A 20,243-nucleotide genomic window follows, 5' to 3' on the forward strand; every position below is an offset into this window, starting at 1 on the left:
ATGGCTTTGGAACTGAAGGGTCACAGGTTCTAGTCCCGATCGGAACAAAAAATGACTGTGGACTGGTACCTTGAGAGGTGCCATGTCTTCTGCATATCTGTACTCAGACCTTATTTGTGTATGTCCTATGCTTGTGTATACTTGTAATGTGTGTGTACAATAACGGAATTTCCCCTCGGGTATTAATAGAGGCTCTTTTTCTTCTTTTTGTAACGCAGCAGCCGTTATTGTTCAGCCCACCCTCTTTGATATAAATGGATAAAAAGAGCTGCCAGTAAAACACAATGCAGACTGCAGGTTATCCATGGCTGAACAGAGACATTCTTCCGTGTGTTTTTAGGGTAAAAAAAACAACAGTTAACCTGTATTAAAGCAGAGCTAATATTCTCCAATGTTAGACTTGACTATCAATCAAAGTTACGGCAGCAAAGGACACGAAAAGTCAATTAAAGGGTAAATGTATCCATTGACCTAAGATTTCTTGTGTTGTCGTTGGAAACAGACTATGGCTGCCACTGGAGTATTTCACGCTCTAGTCCCCTACACTTGCACTATCAGCGCTATCTATTTGGCACCAGCGCTGTTGCTGCATCCTCTGCTTGGAGCCACCCAAGAAGATAGAGTGTTGGTTCCCTTATAGCAGAAGGATAATATGAAGAGCCTAAACTTTCTCCAGAGCAGAGTGGAGATAGGTCCGGCTATGGGAGACAATAAATACATTCACATAAAAGTAGAAAAAACATGAAATAGTGTATTCCTGGCTGGAGAGCCTCACACTTCAAACTGTTTCCCACAACCAAACCAAACCTACAGTTACTTCACTTCACTTTAACACTTCCAATTGTGCATGCCGTTTTTCCATTTCTGCTCTAACAAGGGGTTTAATGAAACAGGATGTGGCTCTGAATATTTACACTTAGCGCAGAAGCATTTCCCCTCATTTAATACTTTTGCTTCTCTGTGTTTGTAATTTGCAGTTGTAAAAGAGCGGTCCCCAGCATGAGTGCAGTGCACTTCAATTATAGAAAATGTTTAAACTGCAGAGTATAAACACACCTTCAGCAAAAGTGGGTCAGGCTAAAGTGTTGTTCATTCCTGATGCATAAAAAGAAAAATGCAATTCACAGACAAACTGTGTCTGTGTCTCTGCCTGGGGAAGGCAGGAGGTAAGATCTGAATGAATATGTTCTCGTGGATATCTTAAAGATGGATCATAATGAGGTTTGTGATGCCGGACAGATGTGTTACCTGGTGATCCTGCGGGCCTCCATGAAGCTGGGGGAGTCTCTTCTCCTTTTGCGAATGGGTGAGTAGCTGCGTGAGCGGCGGCGAGCCCGGCTATCATCGTCAGAGCGGTTTGGGCTGTCTTTCTCTCTGCACGACACACCAACCATCAGAAAAACACATCAGATCAAAAGGACACATGAAGTAAAAGTGTGATGGAAAACAAGCTTTCACCTGGAGTTGTTCTGTCTGCTGTGGGGGGACTTGGCCTTGGAGGGGCCTCTGTCTCTGGAGGCGGAGCGTGAAGACGAGCGCCCGCTGCTCCAGGAGCTGCTGCGCTGCCGGAGGTTGGGTTTGCTCCGAGGCTCCTCCTTCTTCCTGCCTGACGTGTGCGGGTGGCGTCCCGGTGATGCAGACTGGCTCCGTTGGTGCGCCTGACCCCGACTGGAGCGGTGGTGACGCTTGGAAGAGTGGCCACCTTTTGACCTGGGGTAATGGGAAAGGTTATAATATACTTTTAGGTTTCACTTTTGGATAACATAGTAGGGATGGCAGTAGTGTTGCATTTTTGGTCAGTGCAAGTTGCAAGTGTTGAATTTGAAGATATTGGAGAACTCTCATGAGATAGCTACCAAAAATCATGTCTTTTCTTTTTAATGAATATATATAGGATTTTTAAAAAGCCACCAGGGCTTTTTTCTAAGTGCCATTGTTGCAAATGGGGATGGCACGGGAACAATGCTCATAGGTCTGATTTGAATCCGGGTCTTCCACTAATATGGACCCATCAGTTCATGGGCCTGAGCTCTACCAACTGAGCATTACAAAGGCCCTTACTTTTACTATCTTTTATTACATTTTTAATCAGTTTTAGTTAAGTTTTACCTAGAAGGTATTGTTTTATTTAGTTTCAGATAACTATGTATTTATTTATAAATATTTGCTATACTAATATCCCTGTTAATGGACAGTATGTAACAGTATGTGTCAAATATCTCTCTCTGAATGGCAGTAGAACGATGTAGGGCACATTGAAGTCCTACAGCTAGAGATGAATGGAAGTCTTACTTTCTGTGGTGACGGGAGTTCCTCCCCCTGTGGGTGTGGGTGTGCTGGGAGTGGGCCGAGTCGCTGCTGTGAGCAGGGGAGTGGGAGCTCTTATTCTGGCCTCTCTGGCTCCCTTTCCTCCCCGACGCCTGGGTGACGGAGTTTCCTACAGCCGTGTTCCTGCCGTCCACACCCCCAGCCTCTCCTGCAGCACACATCTGTCCCGCCTGGCTCCTGCTGGGGGCGCTGTGGAGCTTGTGCTCTCTCAGCAGAGCGGACTGCATTCCTGCAGAGTTAGCGGTCAGCAGACGGAGCTTCTGTAGAAAAAATGATGACCAACAAAGGAAAAAAAAAAAGAAAAAAAAAGAAAAAGGACAAAAAGAGCATTAGAGTGTTTTCAGGTCGGTGTTCGAGTGCTACGGTGTACTTGCCAAAAGAAGGTTAACATCTAAAAGAAAAAGATCTAAGTTTTCTCCATATGGCTTATAGATAGTCCTCTATGGTGCAGCGCATGCAATACTTGGCATGCAAAACCATAATGAGTTGAAGAAATCATAATCGCAAAAACAAACAAAAAAACTAGGAGGAGGAAGAGAGGGGAAAAAATCAAATAAAACTGTGAACCAAATAAGTTAAAGAGCAAAGGCAGAAAGTACAGAGCTACAGATTTTAAAGTAGAAAAAAGAGGACTTCTTCAGTTTTTTTTTTTTTAGTAATGATTAAAAAAATGAAACAAAACAGAAAGAGAAGACAACTTGACGGAACATCACAGAAATGGAAGGAACAAAATAAAGATCACAATTATTGAATCAATCGAATCAGAAAACAAATCGTCTGCTACTCAATTTTCTCTTTCTGGATTTTTTATTCCTGTAGACAATTGCTGAGATGTGAACAGCGACCCATTTTCTTTGATTTTTTTTTTGTAATGGTTACTCTTGTTTAACTCCCTTCTGGTTAACATCCACTTACCAATAAAGTGGTATTCCCTCCTTTAGTAGGTAAGGTATGAAGAAAAGGGAAAAGTGGGGCAACATAAGTGCATCATTAGATTCACAAAATGCAAGAGAAAAAGACACAAAACCCTTCCCTGCCAGTGACTCATGAGACAATGCATGGAAATCAATGAAAGAACTGAAAAGCAGAGAGGTAAACCACAATGTGCAGGGAATCCCTCACACAGAGTCAATCCTGGGGGCCGAGTCACCTCCCTGAACATCAGAGAACAACCAGGCGGAGAGAGCTGTAGGTATTTTCTTTACCATTGTTCTCTCCATGTAGTATCTTCCACAGGGCAGGAGTTATCTTACCTTTGGATAGGATTACAGGCTAACTAGCTTAGCTTCTAGCAGAGTTTGGGTTTCTTGATACCAGGTGCTTTTAGCTATTACAATAGTACGATTTTATTCTAATACGGTTCTAGAGAGTTATTGCTGCTAATAGTAAGTGTTAGCTTATTACTTAGATTGGATAACATTACACTATGTTTTGGGTAATTCACCAATGTAAGTACCCCAGAAAAGCACTTTTTGGTTCGTAAAACTGCATATAAATGAATAGACAATAAGAAGTGTTGGGATCCTTTGAGACTTTAAGTGAAAAGCATCTTTTAAAGTCATGGCTAGAATAAACACCTCAACTAGTGTTAGTATTGGAAGGATTAGGCTGGCAATATTCTGAAAAGACCACAATCAACAATATATTCATTGCTTGATAGTACTTTTTCATCTGTGCCATGGAGTTCCAAGTTATTAAAGACACATCAGTGAGCCACAAGGTTTAATACAGCTGCTTGTGAGCATGAACATGGAAACTAGTTCCTTTAGAGACAACAGACACTGACATAGACTGTTCCTGGTTAAAAAACTCACTAGAGCAAAACATTTCTATTAATTTGCGCCTTAAAAAGCTGTATTTCCGTCAGTTTGATTGTCTTGTGCTAACATCAGGTCGAATTTATGTTCAATTAACCTGGTAAATGAAGGCCTTCCCATCAGTCTCAGCTTTGTGTTTAGTGCTAATTAGCTAATCTTGGCGTGCTAAAACGTAAAACTTTGTGAACGTTATTATTATTCTATAAACTGCGACTGTTGAGAGTGAGCTAAAATACATTGCAGTCCTCACCTGAAGGTATTCAACATGAATATTTGTATGATACGTTGTTCAATGGAAGGTAGGGACTGAAAGTTGTGATGCACAGTTATACACTGCTCAGTGTAAGGAGGTCATGAAAAGAGGGCAGAGAGTCTCATTAAAAGGTTTTGTATGAAACCAAATACAGCTGGCTCTTTACGCATGCATTTCAATGTTTTTTTTTTGCACTGCCTGTAATCTAAGATTCAACACAAGTACCAACTTGTCCTCGCAGAAAGAAGAGCCGTTCTGCACTAGAGAGAGGACGACTTAGGGGTAATAAGAAAACACACAACCACTGGTACTTATGACAGTTATTAGAAACAGTCGTGGAAATCAATATGGTGAAAATAAAGACGATGTACTAATTCACCAACAAACAGAGAGATGCTGGACAAACAGGAATGCATTCTACCAAAACAAAGAAAACAAAGCTGGAGAAAGAAATGGACCTGGAAGATAGAGCGGGATATTGGACTTCAGAATGAAGTTAAGGAGGCAAGAGGAAAACCAGAGCTCTACGTAATCCAATCCTTTAAGAGTCAAATCACAATTGATGGAATATAATTAATTTGGATAAAGACCATTGGTAAACAACAGAAAGAGAGAGATAGAGAGAGAAAGAGAGAGAAACATTGACGTCACTCAGGCTAGGGTGCTTGTCACATTCTCATCTGCATAAAGATCACGTGCGTAGGCAAAGCATTACCTACCTTCCATTTCAATCAGTGACACGTATGCAATATCAACAAAAAAAAGGAAAGAAAGAAAAAAGGAGAAAGGAATGTTCTCCGCAGCGAAATGGGAAAAAGACAATGACCTCTTTTAGTATCAAAGCTACATATTGTGTCCAGAGACTAAGGAGAAATAAACAAACCAAAAAGTACAAAGAAAAGAGAGAGGAGAAAATAAAACTCCAGATGGAAATCAAACTAAAATTAGAAACAAAGGATGACTCTACAAACTACATAATTTGCTTTGTCTTTTTCGCTTGTACAAATGCAGCCATATTTGTATCAAAAAGGGAGGATAGGGAAGGGGACAGAGGTAAGCGGATAGGGTTAATTGTCATATTAGTGGACATCCATGTAGAGTAGAGTAGCTAAGAGGAAAGGAAGGGGGAGGAGGAGGAGGACATGCAGAGCTCGCAGATGTGAAAGATATGTGGGAAGAAAAATGCCAGGACAACAAAAGTGAGACGTGAGTCACACATGACACAGATGAACAGGTAGGAGAGGAGGAGGGGGGAGGAGTAGGAGGTAGAAGAGTGTTGGAGGGGCAGTCACCGCTAAGATGGACAACTAGAGAGCCAGCACATTCAAAAAAGGGACCCCAGTCACATTTTGGTCTGCGTCTTCTTCAGTAGCACCACTTCTCTACTCTGTACTTTTGGACGTCAGCCCAGCTTTCTGCTCTTTTTGTATTTATTCATCACTATAAACACAGGTACGCTGAGAGAGCGCTTCAGGAGCTTTGTTTGAATCTGCTGTTTAAACTGGGAGTCTAAACAGCGAGCTTTCTTTCAAAATGGCTTGGGTCGCTTTCAAATAACAATCGTGTTGATAAATGTGTGAGTTGTCCTAGTTATTTTCCCAGAGTACTTGTGTTTGAAGTGTTAGAAGACATCCATTAATGAGCAAGAGGACGACTAGCCCGAGGTGGGACTGTTTCATTCATTGTGTAGGAGACCGTCCCAGATGCTTCCCTTTGAAAATCACGGGGCAGCTGTGCACCGCTCTTTATCAGAGGCGGGGGCGTTTAGCACATGTACTGTACTTACCAAACAGCCAGATAGTCCTATAAACATATTATTATTGCTAGTATATATATATTCCTGATAAAAGATCCTCTCATCCCCTGGCTCTGGAGTCTCAATTTGTAATTTCCACTAACTGATTTAAACTTTCCGGCCCAACCTGCAACTAGCTAGAGGCAACCGCAAAATACAAAGCCAGATCAAGTGTTACCCACATTATTATTTGAACTGTTTCTGGAATCGAATCAAGTTAAATACTGTATAGACTGAGCCTTGTACGAAAGCATCCACTTTTGCCCTTGTTTTAACACAGTGGCTCATATTAAGAGCATCACAGCATTCTGAGACCTTCAAAAACAATCGTGGAAGAGCCGCAAGGTAATATATAACAATCTTTACATTTTTCAAGGAGGAGAAGGCTTATAAGAGTAGTCCAGTACCATTTTGGTTTGGCAAATGCATGTCAACTTTACTCATCCACCTGTGATTGAGAGCCGTGCACAGCTGATTTCTAAAGCTTCACTATGAAAAGCATCTGGGCGTGTCCACCAGGCAGTGGATCAGACAGTCCCAAGCAGGGCTACAGTACGACTACAAGAACACAAACTGAAATGATAGATAAGACAACCAGCTGCTATTCAGAACATTTGCTAAACCACACAACTGCTACAGTAAAGTCAAACTTCAGTTGGATCCAGGATCTGTCACACATAACCGTCCAACTGTGCAGAGATTTCACTTTGGGGATTACCATGAGAGAAATATTTTTAGGTTCTGCCGGCAACAGCTACAAATATGGGGGGAAAAAATTAGCAAATGAAATGCTCCTCTTTGACTACATCTGAGCTGAATGGCTCAAAGGTAAATGATCAGACAAACCTCCCTTGCCTTTCTCCACTAGAATAGAAAACAAACAGACAGAAGAGATACTGCCACCTAGGGGCAACATGCACATGGACACTTTAAAGTACAACAGTAGAGAGGAGCGTGTGATTAACTCCTGGTGGTTTTGCAGGAGCTGTTGGACGTCTGGAGGAGAAGAGAATCTATCACTGAGCAGAGCATGTGCTTGAGAAGAAAAAAACGGTTGACAAGAAGAAACTATTACACATACCCAGTTAACCTACTTGATCCGGTTCCAAAGCATTTGAGTGCTTTTTATATAAATGAGACAAAAAGATTTGGGCATTTATTCATGGGTAAATACCACTTGTATTGATAAGGAAAAAAAACAAACAGTAATGAAGGAAACAAGCATAGAGAGAGCGAGAGAGAGCCAGAGAGAGAGCTCATAAACACATGCAAACTTGAGTAGAAACTGCACATTCACTAGACATCGGTTTCTGAGTGTTTACAACCAATTTAGATGCTTATCCAACAGAGAAGGATCATTTTAAAAGCCATCCCTTCAGTCTAAGTGTCTTTTGTTTTATTCCAGCATTATGACAGCTTACTGGGGCTCTGATGATCCGTTTACAGGATGCAAGTAATAAGGTTGTTTCCATAAAAGCAGAAGGTGATTGGAAAAGTGTCTTTTAGGTGATAAGAACGATGCTTGTTTTCAAAAAGCAGTTCATTGTGTGCCGCATGTGGTGCTGTTTATTTTAACAACAGAGCTGTTACCTCTTTGTTACTCAGGGTCCACTCTGAGTCATGATTATGATTTATTTACACAACAGTTTTAGAATTCGGCTCGCCGCTATGAGAGTTTTAAAATGCCATATATTAGTTAATTATTTAGCTTTTACTATTGAAGAAAAAAAAACTGAATGCTGTTGTATTGCATTTAGTAATGGCATGTCCAGGCTGCTCTCTGCTGGATGACAATGAAATGCGATATATCCCCTCACCTAGTTTCATGTGCTGTGATTTTAAAGAAACAGCACAATAAAAAAAACAATACATTTAAAATTAGAATGCATTTCTTTTTATTTCCTGTAAAAAATGTGTTATGACTCATCTTAAACTAGTGGGTTGTGATAAAATAAAATGTGATTTTGAAAGCTTGTCCATCACATAATCCACATTTCAGCGTTTGTGGTTGGCTATAATACGTGTGTTCATGACAATGTATACTGTATTTCATTCTCTATTTGTTGATTTTAAATATTCCATACAGGTACAAACTACTATAACCTGGATTGGAGAGCTGCATGCGTGGATCAAGACTTTCCAAGTAATTGGATTTGTCTCTTCAAGGGGAAATCCTAGTTTTTTTTTATCAGTTATAAGCACCATCAGACAGGTAATTGTGACTCTCTCAACATTGACTTTATCTGCATTAAGAGTTCTCATTACGCATACGTTTCTTTGATATTCTTTCAGGGGTATAAACCTCTGGGGGCAGCAAAAAATTGAAGTAATCACACCTGTCCTTGGGTTTGATTTTTATCATTTGTCTTATGCCTTAGCAGGGTCCTGTTTGGAAGCAACAGCACATGGTGTTCTTCAATCATTAGGAAAGAGTGTGTGCCAGTGCTCATATTTCCAGTGGACTAGACTCAGAGAATGTTTGCTGTACAGAAACATAGGAAACCTGATTCTTGCTGTCCCCCCCCCCCCGTAACTAGTAAATACCAAGCACATACTAAAAATTAACAATATGGCAAAAAGAGAGCCAGAAACAAAGCAGCAGAAGCGGCACGTTTTACAGAGAACAGGAGTGTCTTGAACACCTCAAAATAATGATATAAAAAAACTGGTCGAGAACCTGGGTATTAGTGACAACAGAAACAAAAACGTTCAATATCAAACAAGATCAGAATTCATGTCAACCAAAACTCATTTGCAGAGACTGTGGTAGATACCGTTGGAGTGGGTGGGTTGGGTGGGGTGGGGTGGGGGGGGGTGTGGGGGTGTGGGAGCAAAATAGAGGAGATTACATACATCGTGCACTTTCTCGCCCTCGCCGTGGTTTAGTCTGCCGGCCCGGCCGTTGCGGCTCCGCTGGGTGTGGTCCCCGTTGTGCCACACTGCGGGAGTGTTGGTGCCCGGGGACAGCGAGGTGCTGGACGCCTTCTGTCCGTCCGTCTTGTGCTTGGAGTTTAATCTAGAAGAGCAGAGGCATGTGGACACATTAGTGCAAGATTAATGTAAAAAGATCTCTCTCTCACGCAAAAATATATTGATTGGCTCCAGAGGTGTCTTAAGAGTAAATCCTAATGGGATGGTAGTGTGGAGACAGAGGTGAGGAAACACCGTCTGAAAGAGGCAGGAGGGTCCATATGTCTCGTTCAGGACAGGGTAGCTTTAGCCTACTATTTGTATTTTTGGACTGTTTTGTGGGGATTTATTAGGGATTCAAAAAGAGAATAACACTACACTTAACCAAACATTTATTTTCTGCACACCTGACAATGGGCTTCTACATTCTCCATCGAGTTTCTCTGATGTAGTTTGTTTGCCACCAGCTCAGTTTCCTATGTTTCCATTTCATCCACTTTCCCGTTATTTCTTCCTTATGTATATATTACAAAACAATAATGATCCTGATCCAGGCATAGTTATAAATTAGATCTTACAGTATGTTGAGAATAATCGTGTTTACATGCGAGATGTTTTCAGAGGGAATGACACTGGTTTAACACGTCAAAGTCTGTTTGGAGAATACTACCGCACATGTAAACAAATAAATGTATAAAGCTTGTCGCACATTAAGAGGGAGCAGTGTGAAATAGGATAAGGGACCTTGTAATTGGCCCACTGTACGTGAAATCAGAAGATCTCAGTAGGCTGGGGGATCGAGGCCACATTAGCTGCTACTAGCAGTTCACTTATTTGACTACACTTTTGTTTTTTCATTGTATGAAATTATTCACAAAGCATAAATAACAAAATAAACACATCTAGGTACATACATTAACTACATAACAGTTGACAAATCTGAAATGAAATAATAGTAAAAATAATACAAGTAAAAGAATGGTTACAACATTAATACTATAAATCCTCAATATAGTGTTCTATACTTTACATTTGTCCAGCTTTCCTCAAAGACATGCATCTGGTTTCTAATTCTCATAGTCGTTTTCTCCATACCATAGATTTCTTTTACTAGATTCTTCCATTGTGAGTTAATTAAGTTATTATATTTTAGTCAATTCCTTGTTATTTGTTTAATGATTGCTATTGTTATCACAAGTGCCTGCCCCTTTGGCTGTTGACTTGCATGAAAAACATTTCTTTGGTTCTGCTGCATCGATGTTAAAATAGCAGTAGTTTGCTTGATGAATGTGTCCTAAATTTCACACGCTGCAAAAAACTTTTTTCTCATTAGTTGGCTCTTTAGATCATTCTTAAGGGAAATTCTTCAAAGTATGATGAATGCAAGCCCAGAAACCTTGGTTAAAAGTCATAAATGACAAAATATTCTCATAAAATAAATTCTTTGCCATGTCCCTTGCTTCTTTAGAGAGAGAATCATTTGTATAATATATAAAGTAGATCGGAAAAATAACACCAGGAGTGTACCTGGTGGGAGATTTGGAGGTGCTGCGAGTGGAGGACAGGGAGGCGCTGCGAGAGCTGCAGCAGCTGCCTTGGCGCTGTGAACTCCTGCTGGGTGTCTCACCAGGGGACCTGATGAAGGACAACCGATGCATAAAGACACGCCACACAGATGCAGACAAATACAAACATTGGGCCATGTGTATGTACACACACACACCACACCGGGACAAAAAGGCAACAGCGATTCAAAGTCAATCTCATGATAAGTAAAACAGTTCCTGCTCTGCCAAACACATTCAATATATATTCTAATCAAGAGAGTGGGCAATGTAAGGCATGGGGATTGTGCTGAATGCTTAGAAGATTCACTCTGGGCTTTACAGTCATTAGCATTCTCTGGGGGTCTGAGCCTGAGATAATAGGTGTAAAAAATACTAATATAAATGTATGAGACACTAGACGTGCTTCCAAATGGACCTATTGTTGTGGACTGAGACTATGTTCACAGTGTTTAGAGGACAAGTCGTGTTTATTCATACACATTGCATACTACAGAGCCCCTAGAGGCAGACTTGGTGTTCCTTTTCTGAATCGTTTTTTTTTGGAAACAGGAAAAAATGATTTTCTTGGAACACCTTTAAAAAGTTCCTTATATTATTATTCACTTGTTAAATAGCGACCAAAAAAAGCCTTTCTGAATGATTTGTTTAGTTGTAAAACACATTTCGGCTGAGGTTAATCATTAACACAATAGATTTATTTTTTTAGATTAATTTAAAAAAGGATAATTTGAATTTTTGTTTCCTCACTTGCCTCTCAGGGCTTCTGTAGAACACTGTGAGTCAAATTGTACTGATAAAATGTGAAACCCTGCAGAAAAAAAAGACCTATAGGTATTTCCGCTCTTTACTACATTTAAAAGGCATCAGAGTGACTCTGTAAGCACCTCACCTCTTTTTCTGTTTGATCTTGTCTTTGTGTTTGTTCTTTGGGCTGCCGGATCTGAAACAAAAGTCCTATGTAAGATAACGAAGTACAGTGTACAGTACTTCAAAGCATGGCAAACACGCATTCACACCCTTTGCAAAAAGGAACTCAATTAATGTACCACTCACCCATACGGATTGATTTGTCTTTTGAACAATCAGTAGGCATAAATGACAATAACACACACCTTACACATGTTATGCATGTTATTATGTATTGCTTTTTCTTTGTTCCATACACACCTGTATCTCCTCTTTTTTCTCGAGCCTGATGCAGATCTGTAAAGACAAAAAAACCATATAACCATGTTCCAGGTCTTTAGTGGTTCTGGGAATTATTGAACTCATTTCTTGAAATAAATGAAAAGAAATCCGAGTATTTTGGACAACATCAAATTTTACACAAGACTATGGAAAGTGTCAGTTATTTAGAGTCGACAAATAATTATTACATTTATCTCAATAACATATTTGTGTACATTTGATGACAGATATTCCTCAAACTTGATGAAAACTGCACTCTAAATATTACACCCTGACACTCAAAGCTCCCAGTCTCCGGCTTAGTTTAGTCATGGAATATGAACGTGTTCAAGATACTGTGACGAGCAGGAGGATCATGTTTTTTAAATGGAATATTTCACCATGTATTTCTGCACTCTTAGGGATGCGCATGTATGAATCACATGCACACATCCATTTGTTTAGAGAGGTCCACAGGGAGCTCTCTCATCAGGCGTATCCAGCTGGTGTCTTACAGGTTGTGGATGCCACACCTTAAAATACATTTTCTTTTCTGGCTGTAAAAGATGTTGCTCTCTGCCCTAAAGCAATAATAATAAACCAGTTTCTGTAAGACCAGGCACTGAGCATGCAGCAATGATGGGGAGGCCGACCTTTCCCCATTCCTCAGCGTTCAACTGAAACATCACCACCATATCACTTTCATCCTCATTGCAGTTTCCATGGTGATTAGTCAGACCGGTTTGCGAGTGATGCTCTCATAAAGAGCACTACATCCCCCCTGCTGTTTAACACACCTACATACAGCATGCAGTGGAGTGGGAGGCAGTGGCAGCACAGAAGTGTGTTGATCCACTGAAAGGGGATAATAAAGCTGTCACAGTAATGTATGTGGTGGATATGGGACTCAGAGCTGTGGCTGAAGGAGCAGTTTCCCAACTGGAGAGAATCAACTGGGGACTATGTATATGAGGCATTATTCTGGAGAGCTCATTATTCTTCTCCTCTCTCACAGCCTCTGGTCACTGCTACATCCCTCACCTTACCTCCCACTACAAGGACAGAGAGGCAGGGCTGCTCTGAGGTGTTCACAGCTTTGAAGCTTCATTCATAACCTTGACATTGAAATTCAACAAACTAAATTCAATAGCTGCGTTTTTGTGTGCGCATGTCTATTCCTGTAATGTTACGCACTGTTGCAGATTCATATAAGACTTATATTATTATAACTATACTTTTTGTGGAATGAGATTTTAATGGTGGCTGTGTACAACTGTTTCCGACTCGTGTGAGCCAAGCAGTTCCAATTAGTCCAGAATGTTTTAAAGTTAAAGGTTTTTTCAAAACATGTATTTATCTGAGGAAATATATTACATATTACAAAAGGGCTTGCTTTAAAAGTTCTATTCATCAAATAAAGTAGATTTAATAAAAATGGCTAATTCAAGTTGAGGATTTGGTTCAACGACTTTTTGGTCACAGTCATGAAATACGCAGAAAGAAAATCAAGGCTTCATTAAAAAACGAAAAACAAGCTTTGAATATAAAAAGGAAATCCATTTGGTACAGCCCTACATGATACAGTACCGTCCAAATGGACACCAGCCCTATTTATTGATACAATAACAATATCCATTTTTAGCTCCTAATAATGTGCATTTTTAAAACAGGGACTAGCATTGAGGGAGGATGGCTACTCTCTGGGGAGGAACCCTGCATTCTGCCCCCCCCCCCCCCCCCCCCCCCCTCCTGGCATCATCTATACATAATTCATACTCCAACAGTAGCTGCAATGCAGAACAGCTTTGGTGTGAGGGAAGGAGGGAGGGAGGATGGAGGGGAATGGGATGTGCGTGGATGGATGGGAGGTGGGGAAGGGAGCGGGGCAGTGCAGTGATGCTCAGCAGTTTGGTGAGAGGCTAATTTTTCTTGTGTTGTGTGCCCCCGTACAGGCCGGGTTATTAGAACAACACGTTTAGCCTCGCACCCCCGGAGTCAGGCGGGTGAGCGGAGAAATCGGAGGGCATTCTATGATTGCATATAGTGGTTATGATATCCCAGGGCATTGCAGAGTATCTGTTGATGAGCTTTTGTAATTTCCTCCTTCCTCCTTTTTTTCTTAGCGTCTTCCCTCATCTTTTCTCTTTCTTAGTTTTTGTTCTTACAGTCTGTCTCCCTTTCTTCTTCCCCTCCTTTAGTTTTTTTTTGGGGTAATGTCTTTCCTCCCTTCCCTTTTCTTCATCTTTCCGCCTTCACTTTGGTTTTATTTTTACCTATTTTTTTTTTTACTTTTCTCTCCTTTCCATTCCTTTTTCTCTTTATGTCATTTTTCTCTTGTCTTCCATTTCCTTTTTTCATATCTCTAAGCATTGTTCCTTCCTTTATCAGCTTGCCTTTTTTATCCTCCACTTCCTTGAATCATGTCTGTTTTTCTTTTCCTCTTCCTTTCCATTATTTTCTTCCATTCTGATGCTTCCTTTTAACTTTTTTACTGTCTTTCTCCCTTTCTTAATCCATTCCATTTTCTTCCTATTGTCTCTCTTCCCATCAGTCTTCTCGTCCTTGAATCTCATCTTTCATCCTTTCCTTCTTCCCCTTCTTTCCTTTTTTTACTTCCTTCATCTTCCTATACTTTTGACTTCCCTTTCTTCTTTTGTTTTCTCTTTTCCATTTTGTCTTTCCCTTTTCCCTTTGTATCTTTCTTTGTTTGCTCTCTCATTTCTTGTTACTCCCTTTCTTCAGGTTTTTCCTCCTTCCCTTCCCTTTTTTTCACTACCAATCACTGTCAAAACAGCTGTTGACAAACCTGTATAAAGTCTGCGACTCTGCTTGTTCTGACTCTCACACAGCTGTTCACACTCACCTGTCTCGCTTGTGTTTCTTCCCACTCTTTTTCTTCTTCTCCCTGTGAGTGGGTGAGGAGCTGCCAAACCTTTTGATACAGAGAAGGGGAAAATATGCATGCCATGAAGTAAGCCTCAGATAGCTGCTAACGTTTGGCTTTTGAATCATCATTGTGTTACACCTCAGAGGGGATCATTGAAAAGGTGAGATCCTATAGAAGCTCAGCCGGTCTCTCTGTGCACTTCATCTATTCTTTTTCTGCATGTCTCTTCTTATTCTATCTTCTCTTAAGCATCAAGCTACCATTGCCTTTTCTCTATTTCTCTAGCTGACCTTGTCAAAAGAAAATGGAAGATGAGGATGCTTTGCTAACGACTGCCCACAATTTTTTTTCTTTTTCTGAATTGCTGTATTTAATAGGCCGGTTACAGTATTCGCACCAGAATAATTGGAATTACATTTTACCAAAAAGCACAGTGTGATTACGCTGTCAGGAAAGAAGAAAAAAAGAAAAAAGGAGAACAATCGAACCACTTCATCAGTGAGAGCTGCTCCAACTTACCGACTCCTTCTGCGACCAGATTTTTTCTTCTTCCGTTTCTTTGGACGAGGGGATGGAGAGCTGCTTGATTTCCTCTTTACCCTGAGTAGGCCAGAGTAGGAGAGAACAAAGAGGGGTTAATATAATATCTATCAGAAGCAACACACTTCTGATTATAGTTATTTTCAGCAGCGCGAGACAGTAAGGGATATTTTCTCAGTTGCTTAATTCATTCTACCATAACATGACAAATATCAGACAATGGAAACAGGACATTTATGTAATGAAATTACATCTCAAAATCCGAATGACCATCTGCATTAGGTTTTTTTAAACATAAATTATATTAAATGATTATCTCCAGGCATGAGAGTGGCGAGGATTTAAAGAGCACTGGGATCAAGTTCTTGTTTAACATACAACGTGAAGGAGATAATTGAATTGATGGTTTGAGGGGTCATCACCTCCCCATTATACAGTATGTGTGTTTGCACATGTGCTTTACCTGTTGTCGCTGTGGTAATCATGGTCATAGTCTCCATCTTCATAGCTGACCAGTTCATGGTTCTGTCCATACTCATCGGCCTCGTAGTGAAGGTTGGTAACCCTGAAAACACAACAATCAAGGATCATAAATGCAAGGTGTGTGAAGATTGTGAGTGAGAGGAATAACTGTGAAACAAGGCCAAGTCCTGGTCAAAATAATTTCCAAGTAATTCTTGACTTCACAGTGAAAGTCTGCCGTGCTATATGCTATCAATCTCGCATGTTATCATGCTTACTAAATCCCCAATGATTCTGCTATTGATATTTGAGTGTTCAAAAGATCTGATATGGATATTTTGAGTATGTGAAGAAGTCATTCTAAAAAGAAAAAAATACAGTACATTTTACAGTTGACGAAACAACTTGTCAGTGCTTTCCGGTGGACAAACTATGTAATTGAGACACTTTTTCCAAAGTATATCAAACCTAATGTCATTCCTGTACTCCAGTGTTCGTTACTTATCGTCCAACATTCAGCATACAGCAATATCAATAAGCAGACATTAGTAATCGCTGTAGCTCTAATGCTAAATTTGCTAATAATTTTGAACCAATTATGGTGCAACCAGTTTGGGGGAGGGAGGGTGTAAATGTCTATCATTGTATTTCATCCAATAAATTATGTTATTGAGGCATTGGTCCAAAATCAGCAGTGTGAACATTTTGGTGGTGCAGCAGTGGGATTCATCCTCTGGGATCATGACTGTCTAATCAATACCCAGTAAAGTGTTGCTGAGGTATTTCAGTCTGGATCAAAGAAGGTGGACAGACCTTGCTAAAGCTACCCTGCAGGCTATTGAACATACCAACCCATCTGGTGGCTAACAAAGAAACAAGTAGCACGCTACATGAAAGTGTGATGCTCACACTCTTAGCTTTTTTGTCACTGTACTTGTACACTGAAATTTGTGATCTTCTCCCACCCCAGCAGTGAGAATATCATCATCTCTCGCGCCCATAAAGCTCAGCTTGTGGATTAATATCTTCCCACTTGTTCCTCTCACAAACTGTGTTGTATATGCAGACAGATGGCAGCAGACTCCTCCCTAATCCTCCCCGTGCCTCTGCTCCCTTGTCTCCTGTGTGGAATCCTCTGATCCACCAGATCTGACCTTGCAGGCTAAAGAAATAGATAAACCAACCACACTGATTATGTTCCCCACTATGCAGTCCTATCTGTCCGACCTTGGCACGCCCCAGTATTGCTACAAACCCACCAGTTCATGCTCTGTTCTTGCTACTACTTTTAACACCAAGATGTAGCATATGGTAGTTTATGTACAGGTTATCTGGATTTGAGCGATGTTGACAGACAGAACCTCAATGAAAAACCCTGCAGCCTCGATAAGAAGGAGAAAGGAGTGATGAGATGAAGAGGGTGAACACACAGAAAGAAGTTGACAAAGCAAAAAAGAATGTGTCTAGTAAACCGGTGTAGTTCAGAACTTTCCCACTTTTCGATAAGTTCAATTTGGGTAGTGCAGGCTATACTAACCCAACCACAATCCCATTTACAATGTGTTATCTTTCAAACCCATAAATACTATAATTTGCATGAACAGTATGCAAGTATGCACTTTCAAACACAGTCAGAGTAAGTGTAAAGAAACTAGAAGGAGAGTGTGTAAGGATTTGAGCAGGGCACAGGCCTGATGGTTAGTTAGAAGAAGATGCGACAAAACCCCTAATTGGCTGAGCACCACTGGGCACAGCAGGGATGCCAAGCACCAGCAAAAGAAACCTCACTTCCCAATGACAGTGCTTTCAGAGCTGGAGCCACACACACACACACACACACACACACACACACACACACACACACACACACACACACACACACACACACACACACACACACACACACACACACACACACACACACACACACACACACACACACACACACACACACACACGATGTGATGGATATACTTCACTTACAATATCACAGTTAATTTAAACTTGGGCATGAAAAACGGTTGTCTCAAAAAAAAACGAATCAATTAGGGAGAGAAGTAAACTGTAGGCAGTCTGGTTGTGACACAGTTCACAACATCATTTTCATTTTAATAACGTTTGGAACTCTTTTGAGTTAGAAACCATGTGTGAGTCGATAGAACAGATGACACTTCAGATTAAGAGAGAACATCAAAGCATTAAAAATTAAAACAGCTGAGAATTTGAATATCGAAAAACAAAGAAGCACCTAGGAGTGATTTATAAATGATCTCTGCCCTGGGTTTTTCCAAACAGGCTTTGACCCCTTTAATGAGGGAAGGTTGTAGCTGCAGCTTTAGAGGAAAATGCCATCACTACTCAGGGCAAACTAAATCCATATACCTCTTGAAAAAGAAGCCAGAATTAAACATCCAACGGATGTTAAATATTAGATACGGCGAGTGCTCTTTGTAGTGAAGATGCACATACATTTTTTACATATCCAGTATGTGGTTTCCAGCAATAGTTAGTGTTACGGAATACAGGAAATGAAACAGCCTTCAAAGACCATTTTTCATTTGGAAAACAATGCCAGAAATTGTTGTATTCATACACCTACATACAGATTTATTTATGCCAATGACTAGAGTCCCTGTAGGGCTGAGAATGAAGCAAAATGCCAAAAAGAGCAATTCACAACAATCGGAAGTATCTAGTGGTCCCCGTGATTAGTCATTGAAGATAAATCAGCTAATTCCCCAGCCTGTCTCTAATCTCTCAAGTGTTGCGTGCTCCAATATGCTAGAGACACCTGTCCAGCCTGGTCCTGATCCACACAGCGTCTCTGTTAGGCAGATGAGTGAGTGTCTCTGTGCTAGGCCTGCTGGGGAGAGAGGCTCCCTTCTGCAGCCACTGTCCCTGGGATGTGGCAGTGATGGACTACGGCCAATGCCCTCGTCCTGCTGCAAATTCATATCCCTACTCAGACAGCCACTCTGCCCCCAGAGGCTCGGATATATTCCTATTGCTGCTGAGAGTTATAGTTTGTTTTCTTGGGAGGAGGTGGGTGGAGGTCGGATTGATTACTCCTCAGTGTAAGGGTGGGGCTAGGTCGAGTAGCTTTATGGTTGTCATATTGAGATGAAGTATGACTCGGCAGGAGCTTTAGGCTTAGCTGATCAATTCTGAGATCATGGAGGAAAAGCCTTGATGTTGTTGGTGCATCCAGATTAGATAACCAACACGTTTCTTAAAAGAATGAAAGGATTTTCCATTTGCTATTGAATATACGTAAGGCTTTTCATCAGATATTGAATATCTATTGTCCAGAGTGAGCTTCGCGATTGATCCTGCTGGGTTCGGACAGTCTCTGTGAATAAGCCTGATAGGCTTTACACACTGCAGTCCTTCTCTCGGCCCGTGTTCACATCCATTTTGCAGGAAATCAATGTGGGACATCAGTAAACAGAGTTAGGAGCAAGCTCATCCATGCTTTCTGCTGGCTGTTTACTGCTAGGGTATAAGAGTATTAAGCTACAGCTGGAGGGTCCTTAGCCTGTCAATAATAATATGCCCAGTGAACGACATCTGAATCAAACCTCCCAGCACAGTCAGACACATTGAAGGCAGCACTATGTGAGAAAGTGATGGAGCCTCCCTTCATTTAGTAAATCCACGTATCCAGCACACATACTCTTTTTATATGAATCCCTTTTGCCTAGCATTGGTTTCTACTTAAATCGTGATGAGATGAACTGGTGCATGTCACACAAAGATTCTGCATGAATATACAGAAATAGTTTGGAGAGATAACATTATGGTTGCCCAAGTGGGGAAATAAGGTCACTGTGGGCAACATTTTGAAAAACATGTCTGTATTGAATGTCATGGCATTTAATCAAAATGTATTCAAGATATTTCACTAAAAACCAAATGCTGACCTCTGGGTGGCACAGTGGATTTCATCCTCTAAAGGACCGTGATTGGTCACAGCTATTTTCAGGGCAGTGACACAACGAGATCACACTGTTGGCCGTTTACCACAGTGGTTTAGGCCCTCGGGTTCCCCCTTGATATTACCTGTTAATGCGGATGATTGTTAATCTGATTTTTGCTGCAAGCAGTGAGTATCAGGGGGCCTGAAGTACAATTTTGCCCTGAGGCCGACCCACAGGTGGATAAAGGCATGTTTCCCATAATGCCTCTGAAGCAGGCACTTGACATGTGAAGTAACAATGGTGGGCAGAGGGACATAGAATACTTCAGAGGATGAGTTTGTGAGTGTGAGTGTGTGTGTGTGTGTGTGTGTGTGTGTGTGTGTGTGTGTGTGTGTGTGTGTGTGTGTGTGTGTGTGTGTGTGTGTTTAGAGGCCTCGGGGAGTGTTGAGTGTGTGTGGGATCGGGGGGGGATAACAAGCTAGCAAATTACAACCTTCTTCAATTTTCCACATCAAGGCCTTTCTGAAGAGGGAAGGTTGCAGAATTTCAGGCAAGCTCTGAAATCCTAAATTGGCCAGACTCAGAAGTACCCTTGAGAG

At 41.0% G+C, this 20,243-nt stretch overlaps 1 protein-coding gene across 1 annotated transcript in view; it reads right to left on the minus strand.

Annotated features, from left to right (window-relative positions):
- The window catches only part of srrm3 (serine/arginine repetitive matrix 3), a 72,970-nt gene that overhangs the window by 3,928 nt on the left and 48,799 nt on the right, over positions 1 to 20,243 (minus strand). The window contains exons 4-13 of the mRNA XM_063896190.1: positions 15,729 to 15,830; positions 15,245 to 15,325; positions 14,702 to 14,770; positions 11,839 to 11,874; positions 11,561 to 11,611; positions 10,631 to 10,738; positions 9,047 to 9,209; positions 2,293 to 2,588; positions 1,459 to 1,710; positions 1,249 to 1,374 (exon numbers count right to left, since the gene is read on the minus strand). Of these exons, the coding sequence (XP_063752260.1) occupies positions 1,249 to 1,374; positions 1,459 to 1,710; positions 2,293 to 2,588; positions 9,047 to 9,209; positions 10,631 to 10,738; positions 11,561 to 11,611; positions 11,839 to 11,874; positions 14,702 to 14,770; positions 15,245 to 15,325; positions 15,729 to 15,830 (1,284 nt within the window). The remainder of the gene's footprint in view (positions 1 to 1,248; positions 1,375 to 1,458; positions 1,711 to 2,292; positions 2,589 to 9,046; positions 9,210 to 10,630; positions 10,739 to 11,560; positions 11,612 to 11,838; positions 11,875 to 14,701; positions 14,771 to 15,244; positions 15,326 to 15,728; positions 15,831 to 20,243) is intronic.

The sequence above is a fragment of the Eleginops maclovinus genome, chromosome 11, assembly GCF_036324505.1.
Source record: "Eleginops maclovinus isolate JMC-PN-2008 ecotype Puerto Natales chromosome 11, JC_Emac_rtc_rv5, whole genome shotgun sequence".
Taxonomy (NCBI): Eukaryota; Metazoa; Chordata; class Actinopteri; order Perciformes; family Eleginopidae; genus Eleginops; species Eleginops maclovinus.